The sequence below is a fragment of the Anolis sagrei genome, chromosome 11, assembly GCF_037176765.1.
Source record: "Anolis sagrei isolate rAnoSag1 chromosome 11, rAnoSag1.mat, whole genome shotgun sequence".
Taxonomy (NCBI): Eukaryota; Metazoa; Chordata; class Lepidosauria; order Squamata; family Dactyloidae; genus Anolis; species Anolis sagrei.
The window spans coordinates 6,088,206-6,107,896 of NC_090031.1; the positions used below are offsets into that span (position 1 = coordinate 6,088,206).

The 19,691-nt window shown below is 45.4% G+C and overlaps 1 protein-coding gene across 2 annotated transcripts in view; it reads left to right on the top strand.

Annotated features, from left to right (window-relative positions):
- PNPLA7 (patatin like phospholipase domain containing 7) overlaps positions 1 to 19,691 on the top strand; it is an 88,004-nt gene that overhangs the window by 55,462 nt on the left and 12,851 nt on the right. For both annotated transcript variants that reach the window (XM_060757436.2, XM_060757437.2), the window contains exons 23-26: positions 664 to 832; positions 2,645 to 2,827; positions 3,065 to 3,183; positions 8,954 to 9,110. In XM_060757436.2, the coding sequence (XP_060613419.2) occupies positions 664 to 832; positions 2,645 to 2,827; positions 3,065 to 3,183; positions 8,954 to 9,110 (628 nt within the window). The remainder of the gene's footprint in view (positions 1 to 663; positions 833 to 2,644; positions 2,828 to 3,064; positions 3,184 to 8,953; positions 9,111 to 19,691) is intronic.

Here is a 19,691-nt window from a genome sequence, read left to right on the forward strand (position 1 = left end):
TCTCAAAGTTGGAGAAGGGAGAAAATAGACCCTCTCAAAACTGGCGAAAGGAGAAAGTAGCCCTTCTCAAAGCTGGATAATGTAGACCCTCTTAAAACTTGAAAAGGGGGAATCTATACCCTCTCAAAGCTGGAGAAGGGAGAAAGTAGCCCTTCTCAAAGCTGGAGAACGTAGACTCTTAAAACTGGAAAAGGGAGAACCTATACCCTCTCAAAGCTGGAAAAGGAAGAAAGTAGACCCTCTCAAAGCTGGAGAAGGGAGAAAATAGACCCTCCCAAAGTTGGAGAAGGGAGAAAATAGACCCTCCCAAAGCTGGAGAAGGGAGAAAGTAGACCCTCTAAAAGCTAGAGAAGGGGGAAAGTAGGTGGGCAGCAGTCCCAATGATACCCAAGCAACTAAATGTGTGTGTGTGTGTGTATACATGCATACACACACACATGCATACATGTATGCATGCACACACACTAGTTGTTAATGTTAAATATGTTGTATTGTATTTTTATGGTGCTGAATTTTAATATGGAAGCTCTATATGCCCATCATTTTATGTAGTCCTTGTATATTGTGTTGGATGTGTTAACGGAAGTGTTAATAAAACTTGCTATCTGTGCCTCTTGCTTATGGCAAGCCTCATGTTCCTGCCTTTCACCTTCCTCCCATCAGCATCCATGAGTACCGGCTCTCCAGCTGGTTGGGCCAGCAGGAGGACATGCACCGCATTGTGCTCTACCAGTCGGACAGCACCCTGACCCCCTGGACCCAGCGCTGCATCCGCCAGGCCGACTGCATCTTGATCGTCGGCCTGGGAGAACAGGAGCCGACTGTCGGAGAGGTGAGCCCTTTCTAAAGACCCTGGAATCAAGGTTGCACCTAAACATGTATGAAGTAGCACTAGATAACTTTAGCCCATCCATATACTCTGAGAAATAAGTGACCAAGCTTTTACCCAACTAAATATCATGCTGCCTAAATGCACTGGGAGTTGTAGTTCACCCAATCAGATTGGAGTAGTGCAGTGCTGTGCCTTTTGCTATCTCTGTGTGGCTTCAGATTTGCATGTTGCAATGTTTGGACTTTTCTGCACGTGGAATGTTTACAGAGATGTGCCCTGCCTCTATAATCTGTGTTCGATCTATCTATCTATCTCTCTCTCTCTCTCTCTCTCTCTCTCTCTGTCTGTCTGTCTGTCTGTCCCACCAGCCATACAGAATTTGAGAAAAGACTGACCCCACCATCCCTTGCTGGGGATTCTGGGATCTTTTCCTCTTCAAATCCCATGTCTGGAGGGAGAAGATTTGAGAGAGAAAGAGAAGGAAGCTTTGTGTGTTGTGGGCTGCTGTTCATGTTCGCCATAACCGGCTTACCGTGGCTCCGTAAGCAAGTCAACTTTCTGCCTGCTGAGCTTATCGGCTTTTGTGCTGCGGTTGGTGGCCCAGATTAAATTGCAGTCACTGGATTGTCTTGGAGGAGAATTGGGCCGGAGCATGTAAGCCTCTTTTGGCCTCGGGATTTGGAGATCAGCTTTGCCGCTGGCTTTCTTCTCCTGAGATTCCCCAGGTCAAAAGGAGATGTAAGCGGGAAGGCGCAACCCAAGCGCTTTGAAGAACATTGGCATTCCTTATTTGTGAATGCAAATATAGCACCGTGTGAAATACCAAAGTTCATAGCACCCACATTAGGAAACCAGAGTGGAAATTCTTGGAAATACCCCTGTTGTAATGAGTCGTTGTATTATCTCCCCAGGCAAATCCCATTCATTTCCATACAGGAAAATACTCTAAAAATTAGATTTCACTATAACTTCCTTCCTTTCTTTCTCTTTCCTTCCTTCATTCCTTCTTTTCTTTCCTTCCTTCCTTCCTTCCTTTCCTCCTTCTTTCATTCCTCCTTTCTTTCTTTCTTTCTTTCTTTTTTCCTTCCTTCCTTTCTTCCTTCCTTCCTTTTTTCCTTCTTTTTTCCTTCTTTCCTTCCTGTTTTCCTCTTTCCTTTCCTTCTTTCCTTTCCTTCTTTCCTTCCTTCTCTCCTTCCTTCCTTCTTTCCCTCCCTCCTTCCTCCTTCTTTTCTTCTTTCCTTCCTTCTCTCCTTCCTTCTCTCCTTCCTTCCTTTTCCCTCCCTCCTTCTTTTCTTCTTTCCTTCCTTCTTTCCTTCCTGTTTTCCTTCTTTCCTTTCCTTCCCTTTTTTCCTTTCATTCTTTCCTTCCTTCTCTCCTTCCTTCTTTGCTTCCTTCTTTGCTTCCTTCCTTCTTTCCCTCCTTCCTTCCTTCTTCCCTTCTTTCCTTCCTGTTTTCCTTCCTTCCCTTCCCTTCTTTCCTTTCCTTTTCCTTCCTTCCTTCCTTCCTTCTTTCCCTCCTTCCTTCCTTCTTCCCTTCTTTTCTTCCTTCTTTCCCTCCTTCCTTCCCTTCCCTTCCTTCCTTCTGTCCTTCTTTCCTTTCTTTTCTTCCTTCTTTCATTCTCTCCTTCCTTCTCTCCTTTCCTTTTTTCCTTCTTTCCTTCTTTCTTTCCTTCCTTCCTTCCTTCTTTTCTGCCACCTCACCACCCTGCTAGTCATGCCTTATATTGACCATCCAAAACTGCCAAGCATTCTGTATCCTAATCACCACTGACTTCCAGACCTGCCACCCTGGCTGGTTCCCTTTCCCTTCCAGCTGGAGCGGATGCTGGAGAACACAGCGGTCCGAGCCCAGAAGCAGCTGATCCTGTTGCACAGAGAGGATGGACCTCTTCCTTGCCGGACCGTGGAATGGCTCAACATGAGGAGCTGGTGCTCGGCTCACCTTCACCTCCGCTGCCCTCGGCGCGTCTTCTCCCGGCGGAGCCTCCCCAAACTGGTAAGAGGCTCCGTGAGGCTTGGTGTCCAGGCTGTCGTAAGGGCCAATTCGGGCCCTGCTAATTCCAAGTTAAATGTTCCCAAATTTGGTTTTTGACTCTCAGCTGTGTCGGTCTTGGTGCATCCAATGCAAAGTGGAAGCTATCCACTTGCTTGTCTTTACTATATGTAAGATTTTTTTTCATGATTGATCTAGACTCATATCAGTATCCTTTTCTCTCCTTCTCTCTCTTAATAGAAAGAACTGTATGAACGCGTGTTTCAGAAGCCTCCAGATAGACACTCAGACTTTTCCCGGCTGGCCCGCGTGTTGACAGGGAACGCCGTTGCATTGGTGCTTGGTGGAGGTGGAGCTCGGTAAGGCCAAAGAAGTGCTTTGAGATACATTATTATTATTATTATTATTATTATTATTATTATTGTTTGATACTCAACAAGATGAGAACACAGCAATCAAGATCGGGTGGCCTTTTGCAGCTGATTGCAAAAGGGGATTGTTTTTAAGTACAGGCCAAGGTCTTTAGGTACTGCACCCACTGGGACCACCTTGACTGGCTTGTGCCAGAGTCTTTACAATTTGATCTTTAAATCCTCCTATATTTTTTTGATGATGATGATGATGATGATAACTCCTGACCCTCACAATCATGGAAGAAAACAAAGTATGGATCGTCAATGTTTCAATACAAGGTGACAGAAGAATTGATGAGAAGTAACTGTTGGCTGTTGGAAGAGTACTTTGGTTTTCTCGGTGTTCAGTGAGAGGCTGAGCTTCTCATATGCTTCTGAAAAAGCATTTATAGTGGCTTGTAGGTCTTCTTCTGAATGCACACAGACTATGTTATCATCAGCATATTGGAGTTCTATAACAGATGTTGTTGTGACCTTGGTTTTGTAGAGGGATTGGCTGGTAACTGCTGAAAGAGCACTTTGGTTTTTTTCGATGTTCAATGAAAGGCCAAACTTCTCGTATGCTTCTGCAAAGGTGTTTAGCGGGACTTGTAGGTCTTCTTCTGAATGTTCACATGTTATCATCGGCATACTGTAGTTCTATAACACATGTTGTTGTGACCTTGCTTTTGTAGAGGGATTGGCTGGTGCCTTCTAGAAGACCACTTTGGTTTTCTCAATGTTCAATGAAAGGCTAAGCTTCTCATATGCTTCTGCAAAGGTGTTTAGCATGGCTTGTAGGTCTTCTTCTGAATGTGCACAGACTATGTTATCATCTGCATATTGGAGTTCTATAACGCACATGGCTGCATTAGCAGCTCCAATTGGACCCAGGTTTGACACTTGGACACTAGGTCCAGCTTATTCTTTATCCATGTCTCTAGGGCTTTAATTCAAACCCTGAAAAATATTTCTAGAGAATCAGGTCTTGGTTGCATCTTTTCTGGAGCGAGACGCACATTCCTTCCTCCTCCAATCCAGAATTGCACATTTCTTTCTGTTCTCGCACCCTCTGAAATGTTGTTTCCTTTGCCTCTTCTTAGATTCTTGAAATCAGGTTCAGGTTAGTGTTCGTTTCAGAATTCCGGCACCGGAACGGAGTCCTCAAAAAACCGCCTTGGGCGTTGCTATATTCGCAGGATGAGTTGGGTTGGATGCCATCGACACAAATGAACGGAAAGCCAACCTTGGAATTTTCTTGTCTCCTGTGCTTTTTCGCAAGGGTAATTAGTCCCTCGGGCTCCTTGCCGATTGTTCCGGGGTTTGGGAGAGAAGCCATAAGTTGGAAATCGCCCACACGTTGTTCCAACCCAGAGGGCTTTTGTGCCTCCCCTCCTTTTGTTAACACTCCAAATATCCTATTTTCCCTTTATTTTTCCAAGCTGACAAGGGAGTGATGAGGGGGTGGTCTGGAGAAACCAACCTGGGCGAACGTCAGCGTTACAAGGAGGCAATTGTCTTGCCGCTCTGAAAGGCAATATTTATAGAATAATAGAGTTGGAAGAGACTGCATGGGACATCTAGTTCAACCCCCTGCCATGCAGGAAAAACACAAAGTACCCCTGACAGAAGAAGCCCTCGGTGGCACAGTTCGTTAAACCGCTGAGCTGCTGAACTTGCTAACCGAAATGTTGCAGGTTCGAATCTGGAGAGCAGCTGTTAGCCCCAGCTTCTGCCAACCTAGCACTTTGAAAACATGCAAATGTGAGTAGATCAATAAATACCTCTCCAGCAGGAAAGTAACAGCGCTCCATGCAGTCATACTGGCCTCATGACTTTGGAGGTGTCTACGGACAATGCCGGCTATAGAGAAATGCTATTATAAATTACGCCGCTTGTCACCACTGTAATAAAGTATGTATAATATCACACCACTGGACACCAGTATACACCAGTATAAAGGATTATATCACAGGCTGGAGGCTTATTTAGTACTTAGTCTGGGCAGGATGGATCTTCCCCAAAGATTTTCCTTTTCTTCAAAAATCCCACCCCTGTGCCTCCAATATGGTAGCAAGATGACGTTAGATATGTGTATTGGTAGGGTGGTCACTGCTTGTCTGAAAACTTCTTTTAAAATAAAGCTGCCACCAACCTAAGTTGTCTTAGGATTTCTAAAAAAGTATTTAAGGTAAACTTTTCCCACTCCTGCCAGCACTGCTTTTTCCCCTGGCTCCCAAATTGACTGTTTGATAAGAGGCTTTTCAGTAGTAACGAGATGTTCAAAATGCTGGAATTATCACCAAGGCTTGTTGATGGAAAGATGTACAATGGAGACCTTTTTGAGAGTTAAATAGAAAAAGATTTATTTATAAAAACAGACAACTAACTACTTCTGATAGGTACAAAAAGCTTGACTTGTTACAAAAGTACTTCAGCTTGATGGTTGCTTGAATAAGTTTCTTCACTTAGTTACAGACAGAGCTAACCAAACGGTTTCTGACAGAATGGCAACAAAAACCCTCATTCTACTTCAGAGAAATAGTAATGAGTTCTGACTAACCTATCCCAGGCAGTCCCCTGGGTTATTAGCTAACTCTTCCCTAGAGTTCTTGTGCTAACTCCCACAAGAAATCAGGTTGCTGTCCGACCTTTTTCCTGTCAGCTCACAGCACTGTCAGACACAGACACTCTTTCCCTGAAAACCCAGTTTCTAAAAACCCTCTAAAAATCCGCATCTCCCCTTATGAACCATCTAGGATGTTAAGATCATCTGGGGAGGCCCTGCTCTTGGTCCTGCCACAATCACGGCTGGCGGGGACGAGAGACAGGGCCTTCTCAGTGGTGGCTCCTCAGCTATGGAACGCCTTTCCTATGGAGATCAGATCAGCTTCTTTGCTTCTAGCATTTCGGAAAAAACTTAAGACATGGCTATTCGAGCAGGCATTTGTGAATACTGAGTAACGGGCATAAGAACGGAACAACTACACGATGGGACTGGACATTATTCTAATGAGTATTGATTGAATTATGTTTTATTGCAGTTGTTATGATTTTATTGATGTTAAAGTTTTTATATTGTAATTGTGTTTATGGTGGCATTGAATTTTGCCTTGTAAATCACCTGGAGTCACCGGAAGGCTGAGAGGGGCGGTATACAAATACAGTAATTAAATAAATAAATCCCAGCAATTATTATTATTATTATTATTATTATTAACTTTATTTGTACCCCGCTACCATCTCCCCAAGGGACTCAGTGCGGCTTACATGAGGCCGAGCCCAAACACAACAATACAAGCAATAAAACAACAATACAAGCAATTAAAAACATAAACAATAAAATAAACAACATTATCAAAAAAAACACATAATTAAAAACAGAGGGGAGGCCAAATGTAAAGTAAAATTGGAGATATGCTGGGACATGAACGGAAGATGATACTGGTGTTTATGGAAGGGCATACGAGCAGACTTAAAAAATGTAAAGTGCTTTGGAGGACAAAGTGCTATGGGAACATTACTCCGGGAAGGCACACTGGAACAGCCACGTCTTCAAGTTCCTCCTGAAGACTGTCGAGGGGCCACCACCGAAAAGGCCCTCTCTCTCATCCCCACCAATCGCGCCTGCGATGCTGGTGGGATCGAGAGCAGGGCCTCGCCGGATGATCGAAGCGATCGTGTGAGTTCGTATACAGAGATGCGGTCATGTCAAGGTCTATTTTCCCCAAACTCCACCAGTGTTCACATTTGGGCATGTTGAGTATTCGTGCCAGGTTGGTCCAGGGGTTCCGACCCCCAGGTTGAGTCAACCCCCAGGTTGACTTAGTGGTAAGAGCTCTTTCACGGTGGAATATGCTGCCTTGGAGTCTGGTGCAGTCTCCTTCTCTTGAGGTTTGGATAACCATCAGTCGGGAGTGTTTTGATTGTGTTTTCCTGCCTGGTAGAATGGCTGTACTGTTTGGTTCTTGGGGTCTCTAGGATTGCATGTATCTAAGGTTGTTTTGGGCTCTGAGCATGAACAACTGGGATTTTTTATTTCATGCACAACCTCTCCTCTTTCTGTGCCAAGGCACATCCTCGACTATCTCCAAGAAAAAAACAACTGTATTGTGTTCCCGAAACAAGCATCTCAGATAACAATTAGGTTGTGAGCCCCCCTTTTCCCTCCCCCAAAAAGAAAACCTCCCAAGCACTTCATGGCAATTATCCTTTTGCCGTTTGTCACCGGCAGACAAGAGAACAGAAACGGTACGGCACGCTCCCTTCCCTCGAGTCTCCACAATGCCAGGATCTCAAATTACAGCGTTTCCACCTCCAGAAGAGTGGCTTCTCCCGGAGAGGAGACGGATTTGGGTTCCTAGCCAAACAGCACATCCCTGCTATGGATCTCTTTTGTGTTGGTCCGGCTAGGGAATGAGAGGCATGTGGAGCTTAGCCAAGCTTTGGCCGGAGGTCAATGGGGCCCAAGGCTTTTTGTTGGCACAAGACAACAAACACTGAACATTAGGAAGAGCTTCCTAGAGCTGTTTGACAGCTCTGACTGACTGTGAGTGCTGTTCAGCAGTGGAACTCTCTGCCCCGGAGTGTGGTGGAGGCTTTTAAGCAGAGGTTGGATGGCCATCTGTCAGGGCTGCTTTGAATGTGATTTTCCTGCTTCTTGGCAGAAAGGGGTTGGACTGGATGGCACACGAGGTCTCTTCACACTCTATGATTCTATGATTCTATGTTCAGCAGTGGAACTCTCTGCTCCAGAGTGTGGTGGAGGCTGCTTCTTTGAAGGCTTTTAAGCAGAAGCTGGATGGCCATCTGTCAGGGGTGCTTTGAATGCAATTTTCCTGCTTCTTGGCAGGGGGTTGGCCTAGATGGCCCATGAGGTCTCTTCCAACTATGATTCTATGTTCAGCAGTGGAACTCTCTGCCCCAAAGTGTGGTGGAGGCTCCTTCTTTGAAGGCTTTTAAGCAGAGGCTGGATGGCCATCTGTCAGGGGTGCTTTGAATGTGATTTTCCTGCTTGGACTGGATGGCCCACCAGGTCTCTTCCATCTCTATGATTCTATGACAGTAGTATATGTTGCCTTAGCGTCTGGCGGAGTCTCCACACCCACAAAGCTACTGAGCCTGGGAGTTTTGGCAATATCCATACCCTTTTCTTGGTGTATTTACAGTATGCAATGAATGCCCTTGCACCCCACTTTAAATGCCATGGCTCCATGCGATGGGGTCCTCCTGGGAGTTATAGTTTCCCAAGGTCCATACCCTTTTCTTGGTGTGTTTACAGTGTGCAATGAATGCCCTTGTACCTCACTTTAAATGCCATGGCTTCATGCGATGGAGTCCTCCTGGGAGTTATAGTTTCCCAAGGCCCATACCTTTCTCTGGGTACATCTACACTGCGGAAGGAATGCAATTGGACCTTGATTTACATGCTTTGTCTCGATGAGAAGGTCTTCAATGTCATGATTTGCCAAGATGTAAAGCTTCATACTTCTTTTCTTTTTGAAATGTGAGCTTGACATTTATGGGAGTCCAAGAAGAAGAAACAATAGGTTGGTTTCAAAGCTGCAGTTTTGGGTTTTGGGTTTGGGACTTGCTGAGTCCATAAGTTTCAGGATAAAGGCTGGATGTCAGGAAAGGTGTTGGTAATGTAAAGGGTGCAAATAAATGTGTTGTTGATGATTATGGTGATTTTATTCTCTCCCACCTTTCCCTTCTTGTTCTTCTCGCATCGCTCCAGCGGTTGTTCCCAAGTGGGCGTCATCCGGGCCTTGAACGAAGTGGGCATCCCGGTGGACATGATTGGCGGCACCTCCATCGGGTCCTTCATGGGGGCCCTGTACGCCGAAGAGCGCAGCTACACCCAGATGCGGATCAAGGCCAGGCAGTGGGCAATGGTGAGTATTAGTGCCATGTTCCAGAAGCATTCTCTCCTGACATTTCGCCCACATCTATGGCAGGCATCCTCAGAGGTTGTGAGGTCTGTTGGAAATGAAGCAAGTGGGGTTTATGTGGAATAATGGTCATGGTGGGATAAAGAACTCTTGTCTGTTTTAGGTAGGTGCGAATGTTTCAATTGGCCACCTTGATTAGCATTGAATAGCCTTTCAGCTTCAAGGTCTGGCTGCTTCCTGCCTGGGGGAATCCTTTGTTTTGGAGGTATTCGCTGGCCCTGATTGATTCATGTCTGGAATTCCTCTGTTTTCTGAGTGGTGTTCTCTATTTACTGTAAGCAGCCAGACCTTGAAGCTGAAAGGCTATTCAATGCAATTCAAACATTAACACTTGGTCCAGATCCATCATTGTTTGAGTCCACAGTGCTCTCTGGATCGTAGGTGAACTACAACTCCAAAACTCAAGGTCAATGGCCACCAAACCCTGTTGGTCATGGGAGTTGCGTGTGCCAAGTTTGGTTCAACTTCCAAACGTCAAATTCTTATTTTCCCCAAACTCCACCAGTGTTAGTTCACATTTGGGCATATTGAATATTCGTGCCAAGTTTGAGTCCACAGTGCTCTCTGGATGTAGGTGAACTACAACTCCAAAACTCAAGGTCAGTGCCCACCAGACTCTTCCAGTATTTTCTGTTGGTCATTGGAGTTCTGTGTACCAAGGTTGGTTCAACTCCATCGTTGGTGGGACTCAGAATGCTCTTTGATTGCAGGTGAACTATAAATTCCAGCAACTACAACTCCCAAATGTCAAGCTCCATTTTCTCCAAACTCCACCGGTGTTCCCATTTGGGCATACTGAGTATAAGTGCCAAGTTTGGTCCATAACTGTTGAGTCCACAGTGCTCTCTGGATGTAGGTGAACTACAACTCCAAAACTCAAGGTCAATGCCCACCAGAACCTTCCAGTATTTTCTGTTGGTCATGGGAGTTCTGTGTGCCAAGTTTGGTTCAACTCCATCGTTGGTGGCGTTCAGAATGCTCTTTGATTGTAGGTGAACTAGAAATCCCAGCAACTACAACTCCCAAATGACAAAATCAATCCCACCAGCATTGAGATATTGGTGTCTTGGGTATTTGTGCCAAATTTGGCCCAGTGATTGAAAATCATAGAATCAAAGAGTTGGAAGAGACCTCATGGGCCATCCAGTCCAACCCCATTCTGCCAAGAAGCAGGAATATTGCATTCAAATCACCCCTGACAGATGGCCATCCAGCCTCTGTTTAAAAGCTTCCAAAGAAGGAGCCTCCACCACACTCCGGGGCAGAGAGTTCCACTGCTGAACGGCTCTCACATCCTGCATATCAGTTATTGACATGACGATTCATAACAGGAGCAAATTGCAGTTATGAAGTAGCGACCAAAATAATGTTATGTTTGGGGGTCACCACAATATGAGGAACTGTATTAAGGAGTCGCGGCATTCGGAAGGTTGAGAAACATCGATATATATCAATTTTCAAATGCCTTCCAAGGTAGAGAGCTACAGGAGGCTTTGAACAAGGTAATGTCTGTGCTGCAGAAAGCCAAAAGTAGGCCAGGTCTAAGCAGGGCAGCCAGGTAACTCCCCAAGGGAGCGTTTCACCTCCTTCGTTGCTTACACCAGCTGTTTGGGTCCTCATTTGGCAGCGTTTACTTGCCGAATGCATGTTCCCCGGAGCTTCTTTGGGCCCAGTCTGACGTCAATGAGTGTTATTTCGTTATAAACCATTTACCAGAGATTGTTCTTTTTCATTTCCATCTGCCGGGGTGATCACTTCTGGCCGAGCAAAATGAAGTCAGGGCGCTGAAAGGTTTCTTGCTTTCCTTTCCTTTTATTTTATTTAGTGTGAAAAAGTCCTTTTATTTTATTTAGTTTGTTATTGTATCGTCGAAGGTTTTCATGGCCGGAATCACTAGGTTGTTGTAGGTTTTTCGGGCTATATGGCTATGTTCTAGAAGCATTCTCTCCTGACATTTCACCTGCATCTATGGCAAGCATCCTCAGAGGTCGTGAGGATGCTTGCCATAGATGCAGGCAAAACCTCAGGAGAGAATGCTTCTAGAACATAGACATATAGCCCGAAAAACCTACAACAACCCAGAATTTGTTACTGAAGGATCTTAGCTTGCTAAATAAAGGAGCAATAATGTGTTGTCGAAGGCTTTAATGACTGGAATCACTGGGTGGTTATGTGTTTTCTGGGCCATCTGGCAATGTTCCAGAAGCATTCTCTCCTGACGTTTCACCCACATCTATGGCAGGCTTCCTCAGAGGTTGTGAGGTCCCTTTGTTGGGAGGTGATTAACTAGCTGTGATTGTTTCTTGTCTGGAATTCATAACAGTAAATAAAGAAAAATACTCAAAAACAGGGGAATTCCAGACAAAAAACAATAATCTCCCAACAAAGAATTCCCCCAGGCAGTAATCACCTCCAAACAAAGGATTCCCCCGGGCAGTAATAACCTCCCAACAAAGGATTCCCTCAGGCAGTACTCACCTCCCAACAAAGGATTCCCCAGGCAGTAATCACTAGCCAACAAAGGATTCCCTCAGGCAGTAATGCCCTCCCAACAAAGGATTCCTCCAGGCAGTAATCGCCTCCCAACAAAGGATTCCCCAGGCAGTAATCCCCTCCCAACAAAGGATTCCCCCAGGCAGTAATCGCCTCCCAACAAAGGATTCCCCAGGCAGTAATCCCCTCCCAACAAAGGATTCCCCCAGGCAGTAATCGCCTCCCAACAAAGAATTCCCCCAGGCAGTAATCACCTCCCAACAAAGGATTCCCCCAGGCAGTAATCTCCTCCCAATGAAGGATCCCCCCAGGCAGTAATCACCTCCCAACAAAGGATTCCCCAGGCAGTAGTCACCTCCCAACAAAGGATTCCCCCAGGCAGTAATCCCCTCCCAACAAAGGATTCCCCCAGGCAGTAATCACTAGCCAACAAAGGATTCCCTCAGGCAGTAATCCCCTCCCAACAAAGGATTCCCCCAGGCAGTAATCGCCTCCCAACAAAGGATTCCCCCAGGCAGTAATCCCCTCCTAACAAAGGATTCCCCCAGGCAGTAATCACCTCCCAACAAAGGATTTCCCCAGGCAGTAATCTCCTCCCAATGAAGGATCCCCCCAGGCAATAATCACCTCCCAACAAAGGATTCCCCAGGCAGTAGTCACCTCCCAACAAAGGATTCCCCCAGGCAGTAATCGCCTCCCAACAAAGTATTCCCCCAGGCAGTAATCGCCTCCCAACAAAGGATTCCCCCAGGCAGTAATCGCCTCCCAACAAAGGATTCCCCCAGGCAGTAATCACCTCCCAACAAAGGATTTCCCCAGGCAGTAATCTCCTCCCAATGAAGGATCCCCCCAGGCAGTAATCACCTCCCAACAAAGGATTCCCCAGGCAGTAGTCACCTCCCAACAAAGGATTCCCCCAGGCAGTAATCGCCTCCCAACAAAGGATTCCCCCAGGCAGTAATCCCCTCCCAACAAAGGATTCCCTCAGGCAGTAATCACCTCCCAACAAAGGATTCCCCCAGGAAGTAAGAAGCCAAATATTTAAAATTGCTAGGCCATTAAATGCTAATCAAGGTGGCCAATTACTACATTCACACCTTCCTCAGAAAAGAGTTCTTTCTCCCACCCTGAACCTTCCACAGATATATAAACCCAATTTTCCTATTTTCCAAAAAGCCTCACAACCTCTTGAGGATGCCTGCCATAGATGTGGGCGAAACGTCAGGAGAGAATGCTTCTGGAACATGGTCATACAGCCTGGAAAACACACAACATAAAAGAGCAGTGTTTGCCCAAAAAAATGGTTGCAAGTTGAGAGACTATGGAAAGCCTCTGTCTTCTCCTCCTTCCTCTGTATTGCTTCTCTCCTCTAACATTTTCCCCTTCTTTCTTTTCTTACTCCACATGCTGCCATATTGTGGTAGACGTGATCGAGGTAAATCTTTGTGTCTAGTTAATTTTCGAACAACTTTGTTGTGATGGTAAGGAAATGCAGGGTGGCATTGAATGGGCTCTTTCTTCCTCCCAAAATCTGTATCAGTGGCGTAATATCCAATGGGTTTTGGTTGCAGGACCCTTTGTAAATACCAACATACAGGGATATAAGTCCAGTTCCCCTTTATATAAAGGGGTAGCCCCTATTTGAAAAAGTAAATTTTCCAATTGTACAAAATGCATAAGATTATGGGTGAACTACAACTCACATCATGATGGGTTAACCCTGAAAAACTCCATCGGTACTTAACGTTTGTTATGTTGGGCAACTTTGTTTTATGTTCATCATCAGTGGGTTCAGTCTACTCTCTGGCTGTAGGGTAGACTACAACTCCCACTATGGTGAGTCAGTCCCCTCAAACCCCTCCAGTAGGTTGAGTTAGTCAGGGAGGTTCTGTGTGCCAAATTTGGTCCAGGTCCATCATCGGTGGAGGTCACCTTTTTCTGGTTGTGGGTGAACTACAACTCCCAGAAAGGAAGGCCAATTCCCCTCAAACCCCTCCAGTAGGTTGAGTTAGTCATGGGGGTTCTGTGTGCCAAGTTTGGTCCAGGTCCATCATCGATGGAGGTCACCTTTTTCTGGTTGTGGGTGAACTACAACTCCCAGAAAGGAAGGCCAATTCCCCTCAAACCCCTCCAGTAGGTTGAGTTAGTCAAGGAGGTTCTGTGTGCCAAGTTTGGTCCAGGTCCATCATCGATGGAGGTCACCTTTTTCTGGTTGTGGGTGAACTACAACTCCCAGAAAAGAAGGCCAATTCCCCTCCAACCTCTCCAGTAATCAAAATTTGTAATATCTGGTATGTGTGCCAAGTTTGGTCCAAATCCATTGGTGCTTGAGTTCATAGTGCTTTCTGGATGTAGGTGAACTACAACTCCTCCAAATCAAGGTGAATTTCCCCCAAATCCCCCATTATTGTTGTTGTTATTATTATTGCTGGTCATGGGGGCTCTGTGTGCCAAGTTTGGTCCAATTCTAATTTTGGTGGAGTTCAGAGTGCTCCTTGATTGCAGGTGAACTATACATCCCAGGACCTACAACTCCAAAATGTGCAGGCCAATTCCCCTCAAAACCCACCAGTATTCGAATATGGGCATATTGTGTATACATGCCAAGTTTGGTCCAGATCCATCATTGTTTGGGTTCATAGTGCGCTCTGGATGTAGGTGAACTACAACTCCCCCAAATCAAGGTGAATTTTCCCCAAAGACCTCCAGTATTTTTTGGTGGTCATGGGGACTCTGTGTGCCAAGTTTGGTCCAATTCCATCTTTGGTGGAGTTCAGAGTGCTCCTTGATTGCAGGTGGAACTATACATCCCAGTACCTATAACTCCAAAATGTGCAGGCCAATTCCCCTCAAAACACACCAGTATTCAAATGTGGGCATATTGTGTATTCATGCCAAGTTTGGTCCGGATCTATCATTGTTTGGATTTATAGTGCGCTCTTGACGTAGGTGAACTACAACTCCTATAAATCCCTCCAAAGACCTCCAGTATGTTTTGTTGGTGATGGGGATTCTGTGTGCCAAGTTAGTTCCAGGTCCATCCTTAGTGGAGTTCAGAGTGCTCTTAGATTGCAGGTGAACTATACATCCCAGCATCTACAACTCTTATAGATCGGTCTTCCGTCCTGCCGGATGGATAGTTGAATCTGTGGATACAGAGGAGCAACTGGAGTTCAGGAACTTGCGTTGGAAGGAGGGGAGTAACTTTGCACCAAAGCATTTGATTCAGCGTATGGCTCCAGCCAGCGCCGAGCGAGATACATCTTCTTGTCACTTAGAAGCGTTTCCTCTCTTTGATTTATCGAGGGCGAGGAAATTGGTTTCTCGGGGACTTCTGAGCGAACCTTGTCAGGCTTGGCTTAATTGAGAAAAAAGAGAGAGAGTTCTGGAGACTGAAATGGCGACGACAACAGGCTCTTTCTCGCGCGCTCTTTCCTCTCTTTTATCACTTCCGAATCGTGATGGCTTTCAGTATCTCTTTCTTCAGCCCTGGTTGGACTTCCAATCTCACGATCTCAAGCTACTCTAAACCTTTGTGGAAGTATATGAGAAGCTCGGCCTCTCATTGAGCATCGAGAAAACCAAAGTACTCTTCTAGCAGGCACCAGCCAATCCCTCTACAAAACCAGTCAAAACAATATCCGTTATAGAACTCCAATATGCTGATGATAATGTCGTCTGTGCACATTCAGAAGAAGACCTACAAGCCACTCTAAACACCTTTGCAGAAGCATCTGAGAAGCTCGGCCTCTCATTGAGCATTGAGAAAATCAAAGTGCTCTTCTAGGAGGTATCAGCCAATCTCTCTGTAAAATCAAGGTCACAACAACATACGTTATAGAACTCCAGTATGCTGATGACAACATAGTCTGTGCGAATTCAGAAGAAGACCTACAAGCCACTCTAAACACCTTTGCAGAAGCAGATGAGAAACTCGGCCTCTCATTGAGCATTGAGAAAATCAAAGTGCTCTTCCAGCAGGCACCAGCCAATCCCTCTACAAAACCAGGGTCAAAACAACATCTGTTATAGAACTCCAATATGCTGATGATAACGTAGTCTGTGTGTATTTAGAAGAAGGCACTTTAACACCTTTGCAGAAGCATATTAAAAGCTCGGCCTCTCATTGAGCATCAAGAACACCAGAGTGCTCTTCCACCAGGCACCAGCCAATCCCTCTACAAAACCAAAGTCAAAACAACATCTGTTATAGAACTCCAATATGCTGATGATAACATAGTCTGTGCACATTCAGAAGAAGCCACTCTAAACACCTTTGTGGAAGCATATGAGAAGCTCGGCCTCTCTTTGAGCATTGAGAAAACCAAAGTGCTGTTCCAGCAGACACCAGCCAATCCCTCTACAAAACCAGTCAAAACATCATCTGTTATAGAACTCCAATATGCTGATGATAACATAGTCTGTGCACATTCAGAAGAAGCCACTCTAAACATCTTTGTAGAAGCATACGAGAAGCTTGGCCTCACACTGAAGATAGAGAAAACCAAAGTGCTCTTCCAGCAGGTCCAGACAACATCTGTTATAAAACTCCAATATGCTGATGATAACGTAGTCTGTGCGCATTCAAAAGAAGCCACGCTAAACACCTTTGCAGAAGCATACAAGAAGCTTGGCCTCACACTGATCATCAAGAACACCAAAGTAGTCTTCCAGCAGGCATCTCTACAAAATCAAGGGCACAACAACATCCTTTATAGAACTCCAATATGCTGATGATAATGTAGTCTGTGTGCATTCAGAAGAAGACCTACAAGCCATACTGAACACCTTTTTTAGAAGCATAGAAGAAGCTCGGCCTCCGCTTGCTTTGCTGCCATCAGATCCTCTGAAGATGCCCGTCACAGATGTTGCTGAAACGTCAACAGAAAATGTGGCTTGAACACATTGGCCATACAGCCCAGAAAGCACACAACATTCCGGTGATACCAGCCGTGGAAGGTTTCACCCTTACATAAGAGAATTTGTTCCATGACGTGGGCCTTCTGTCCTCATTCCTTTTGGAAAAGGGTTACCCAGTTTCTCATGGAAGTGGCAGCAAGCATTGCGCTGCTGGGCACATTCCCTGCAAGCCAGCAGCTTTCCTGTACCTATTGATGCCAATTACGTGTCGGAAGCAAGACCCCAACTGCAGCCCGTTCCTGACTTTATTTGGGGCGTGGGACTTTGGCTTCTTTCTGGCACGTAGCTCACTGAACGGCCTGGCCCTTGCATTGCCTCTTTTTGTCTTGGCCCGCTTTGCCGAATCGCTTCCACCTGTTGCCCCGTCTTTGCTGTAACGGGTTGAAGAATGACTGCGGGTGAAAAAGGCTTTTAGGGTATTTTTAGCAGGCCTCCCCTCCCGGCTCTCAGAAACCAGGTCGAAGGGATTACGCAATAACAAATGGAAGACCTTTTCCCCCCCTGAGTCTCTTTTTGGGGGGATCGTGTCTGTCATCGAGGTTCATCCATCAAGCCTCATCGGCTCAGGGCTAAAAAACAAAACAATGGATAAGCCAGGCCGAAAGAGGCACTAAGCCGCGAGGACGGAAACCTTGCATTTGTCTATTTTGTTCCAGCTGGAGCTTAAACTCCATAGGACTAAAGGAGGATCGTGCGGTGTTAAAGCACATGCCATGAATGCGTCCTGAAGTGCACTTTAAGTTAGGGAATACTCCGAAATACAGCCCGTGAAGTCATGCACATAAATAAAAAATTATTTATTTATTTATTTATTTATTTGCTATATTTGTATACCACTCTTCTCAGCCCTGGGGTGACTCAGAGCAGTTAACAATAGCAAAATTCAATGCTCAAAAACGTCATAAAACAGTTCAACACAATTAAAAACAGTAGCATAATAAACAGTCAATATAAATCAATAAAACATCTCATTAGCGTCTCATAGTTAAAATCAAGATCCAAAACTAAAACAATGAAATGTGTGGTAATAGTTAAGCAATAAAAATGAAATGCACCAATATAGGATGAGGACATTGATTTAAAAAAACTCAAGGTGCTGATGCTTCATTCCATCCAACCATTCCTCCACCGAGGGGGGAATTGGTTTGCACCTATAGACCTTCGCGATGCCTACTTCCATATTACGATAAAGCAACTGTCTGCGAACCACAAAACACAGCACATTCCAATTTCACACAGATTGACCACAGCCTTGTCCTGAATAAACTGAATAGACTGCCTAAAATATGGCCCAGACTCTTTGGATGCAACAAAAAAGGTGTTTGAAACTCTCCAAGTGCTTTTGCTTAGATCAGTGGTTCCCAACTTTTTTTTTTTTTGACCAGGGACCACTTTGATTTTTTGTTGTTAGCAGGGACCACAAGGTTCAAGAATAATAAACTGTGTTATTCTAAAAATAAATTTTAATTAAAAAATTAACATATTTGTTAAACTGAATAGTAGCATGAATTAAGAGTACTATTACAATATAAAAAGAATATTTTAATAGAAAATTAAATTTGGTTTGCATCAATGTGATTTTTTAGCTTGCATCTTCACAAGTTTGGTAATACTGGCGTTAATATTATTGCTCAAGGAAGCAGGAAGGAGGGTGAAAGGAAGAGCGAGGGAGGGAAGGAAGAAAGGACCAAGGAAGGAGGGAGGAAAGCAAGAAGGGATGGAAGGCTAGAGGGAGGAGGGAAGTGAGGGAGGAAGGAGGGAGAAGGAAGAAAAGGAAGAAGGGAAGCAAGGAGGGATGCAAGGAGGAAAGGAAGAGGTGGAACTGAGGGAAGCAGTGAGGGAGGGAAAGACGGAAGGGAGCAAGAGAGGGAGGAGGGAGAGGAGGAAGAAAAGAAGGAAGGGATGAAACTGAGGGAGGCAGAGAGAGAGAGAAGAAGGGAAGAAACCAAGGAAGGAAAGAAGGAAAGGAGCAAGGAAGGGAGAGGAGAAAGAAAAAAAGAGAGAGAAGGAAGAAAAGAAGGAAGGTGAGAAGCAAGAAGGGAGATAAAGAAGAAAGGGGTGGATCTGAGGGTGGAAGGGAGGGAGAGAAAGAAGAAGAGGAGGAAGAAAAGAAAGAAGGGAGAAAGAAAGGGGGAGGAGGAAGAAAAGAAGAAAGGTGGGGAGCAAGGAGGGAGATAAGGAAGAAAGGGAGGAAGGGATGAAACTGAGGGAGAGAGAAAGGAAGGGGGAGAAAAGAAAGGGAAGGAACTGAGGCAGAAAAGAAGGAAGCGAGCAAGGAAGGAAGGAGAGGAGGAAGAAAAGAAGGAAGGTGGAAAGCAATGAGGGAGATAAGAAAGGGAGGAAGGGATGGAACTGAGGGAGGGAGGGAGAGAGAGAAGAAGGGAAGAAACCAAGGAAAGAAAGAAGCAAGGGCGCAAGGAAGGGAGAGGAGAAAGAAAAGGAGGAAGGTGGGAAGCAAGAAGGAAGATAAGAAAGGGAGGAAGGGATAGAACTGAGGGAGAAAGGGAGAGAGAGAAGAAGGGAAGAAACCAAGAAAGAAAAGGAAGGAAGCAAAGAAGGGAGAGGAGAGGAGAAAGAAAAGAAGGAGGGTGGGAAGCAAGAAGGGAGATAAGAAAGGGAGGAAGGGATGGAACTGAGGGAGAAAGGGAGAGAGAACAAGAAGGGAAGAAACCAAGAAAGGAAAGGAAGAAAGCAAGGAAGGGAGAGGAGAAAGAAAACAAGGAAGGAGGGAAGCAAGAAGGCAAATAAGGGAGGAAGGGATAGAACTGAGGGGGGGAGGAAGGAAGGAAGGGAGAGAGAAGAATGGAAGGAAGGAACCTGAGAAAGAGAAGTAGGAAGGGAGTAAGGAAGGAGGGAGAGGAGGAAGAAAAGAAGGAAGGTGGGAAGCAAGAAGGTAGATAAGGGAGGAAGGGAGGATGGGATGGGATCGGGGGGGGGGGGGGGAGAAGGAAAGGAAAGGACCAAAGAAGGCAGGACTGATGGTATCCTGGGAGGTGTATTTTACAAGGTCTTTGCTTCGTGGACCATATTTTAGCTCTCGCTGACCACTAGTAGTCTACGGACCAGAGGTTGGGAACCACTATCTTACGTTCAGATAAATAGGGATTTCTT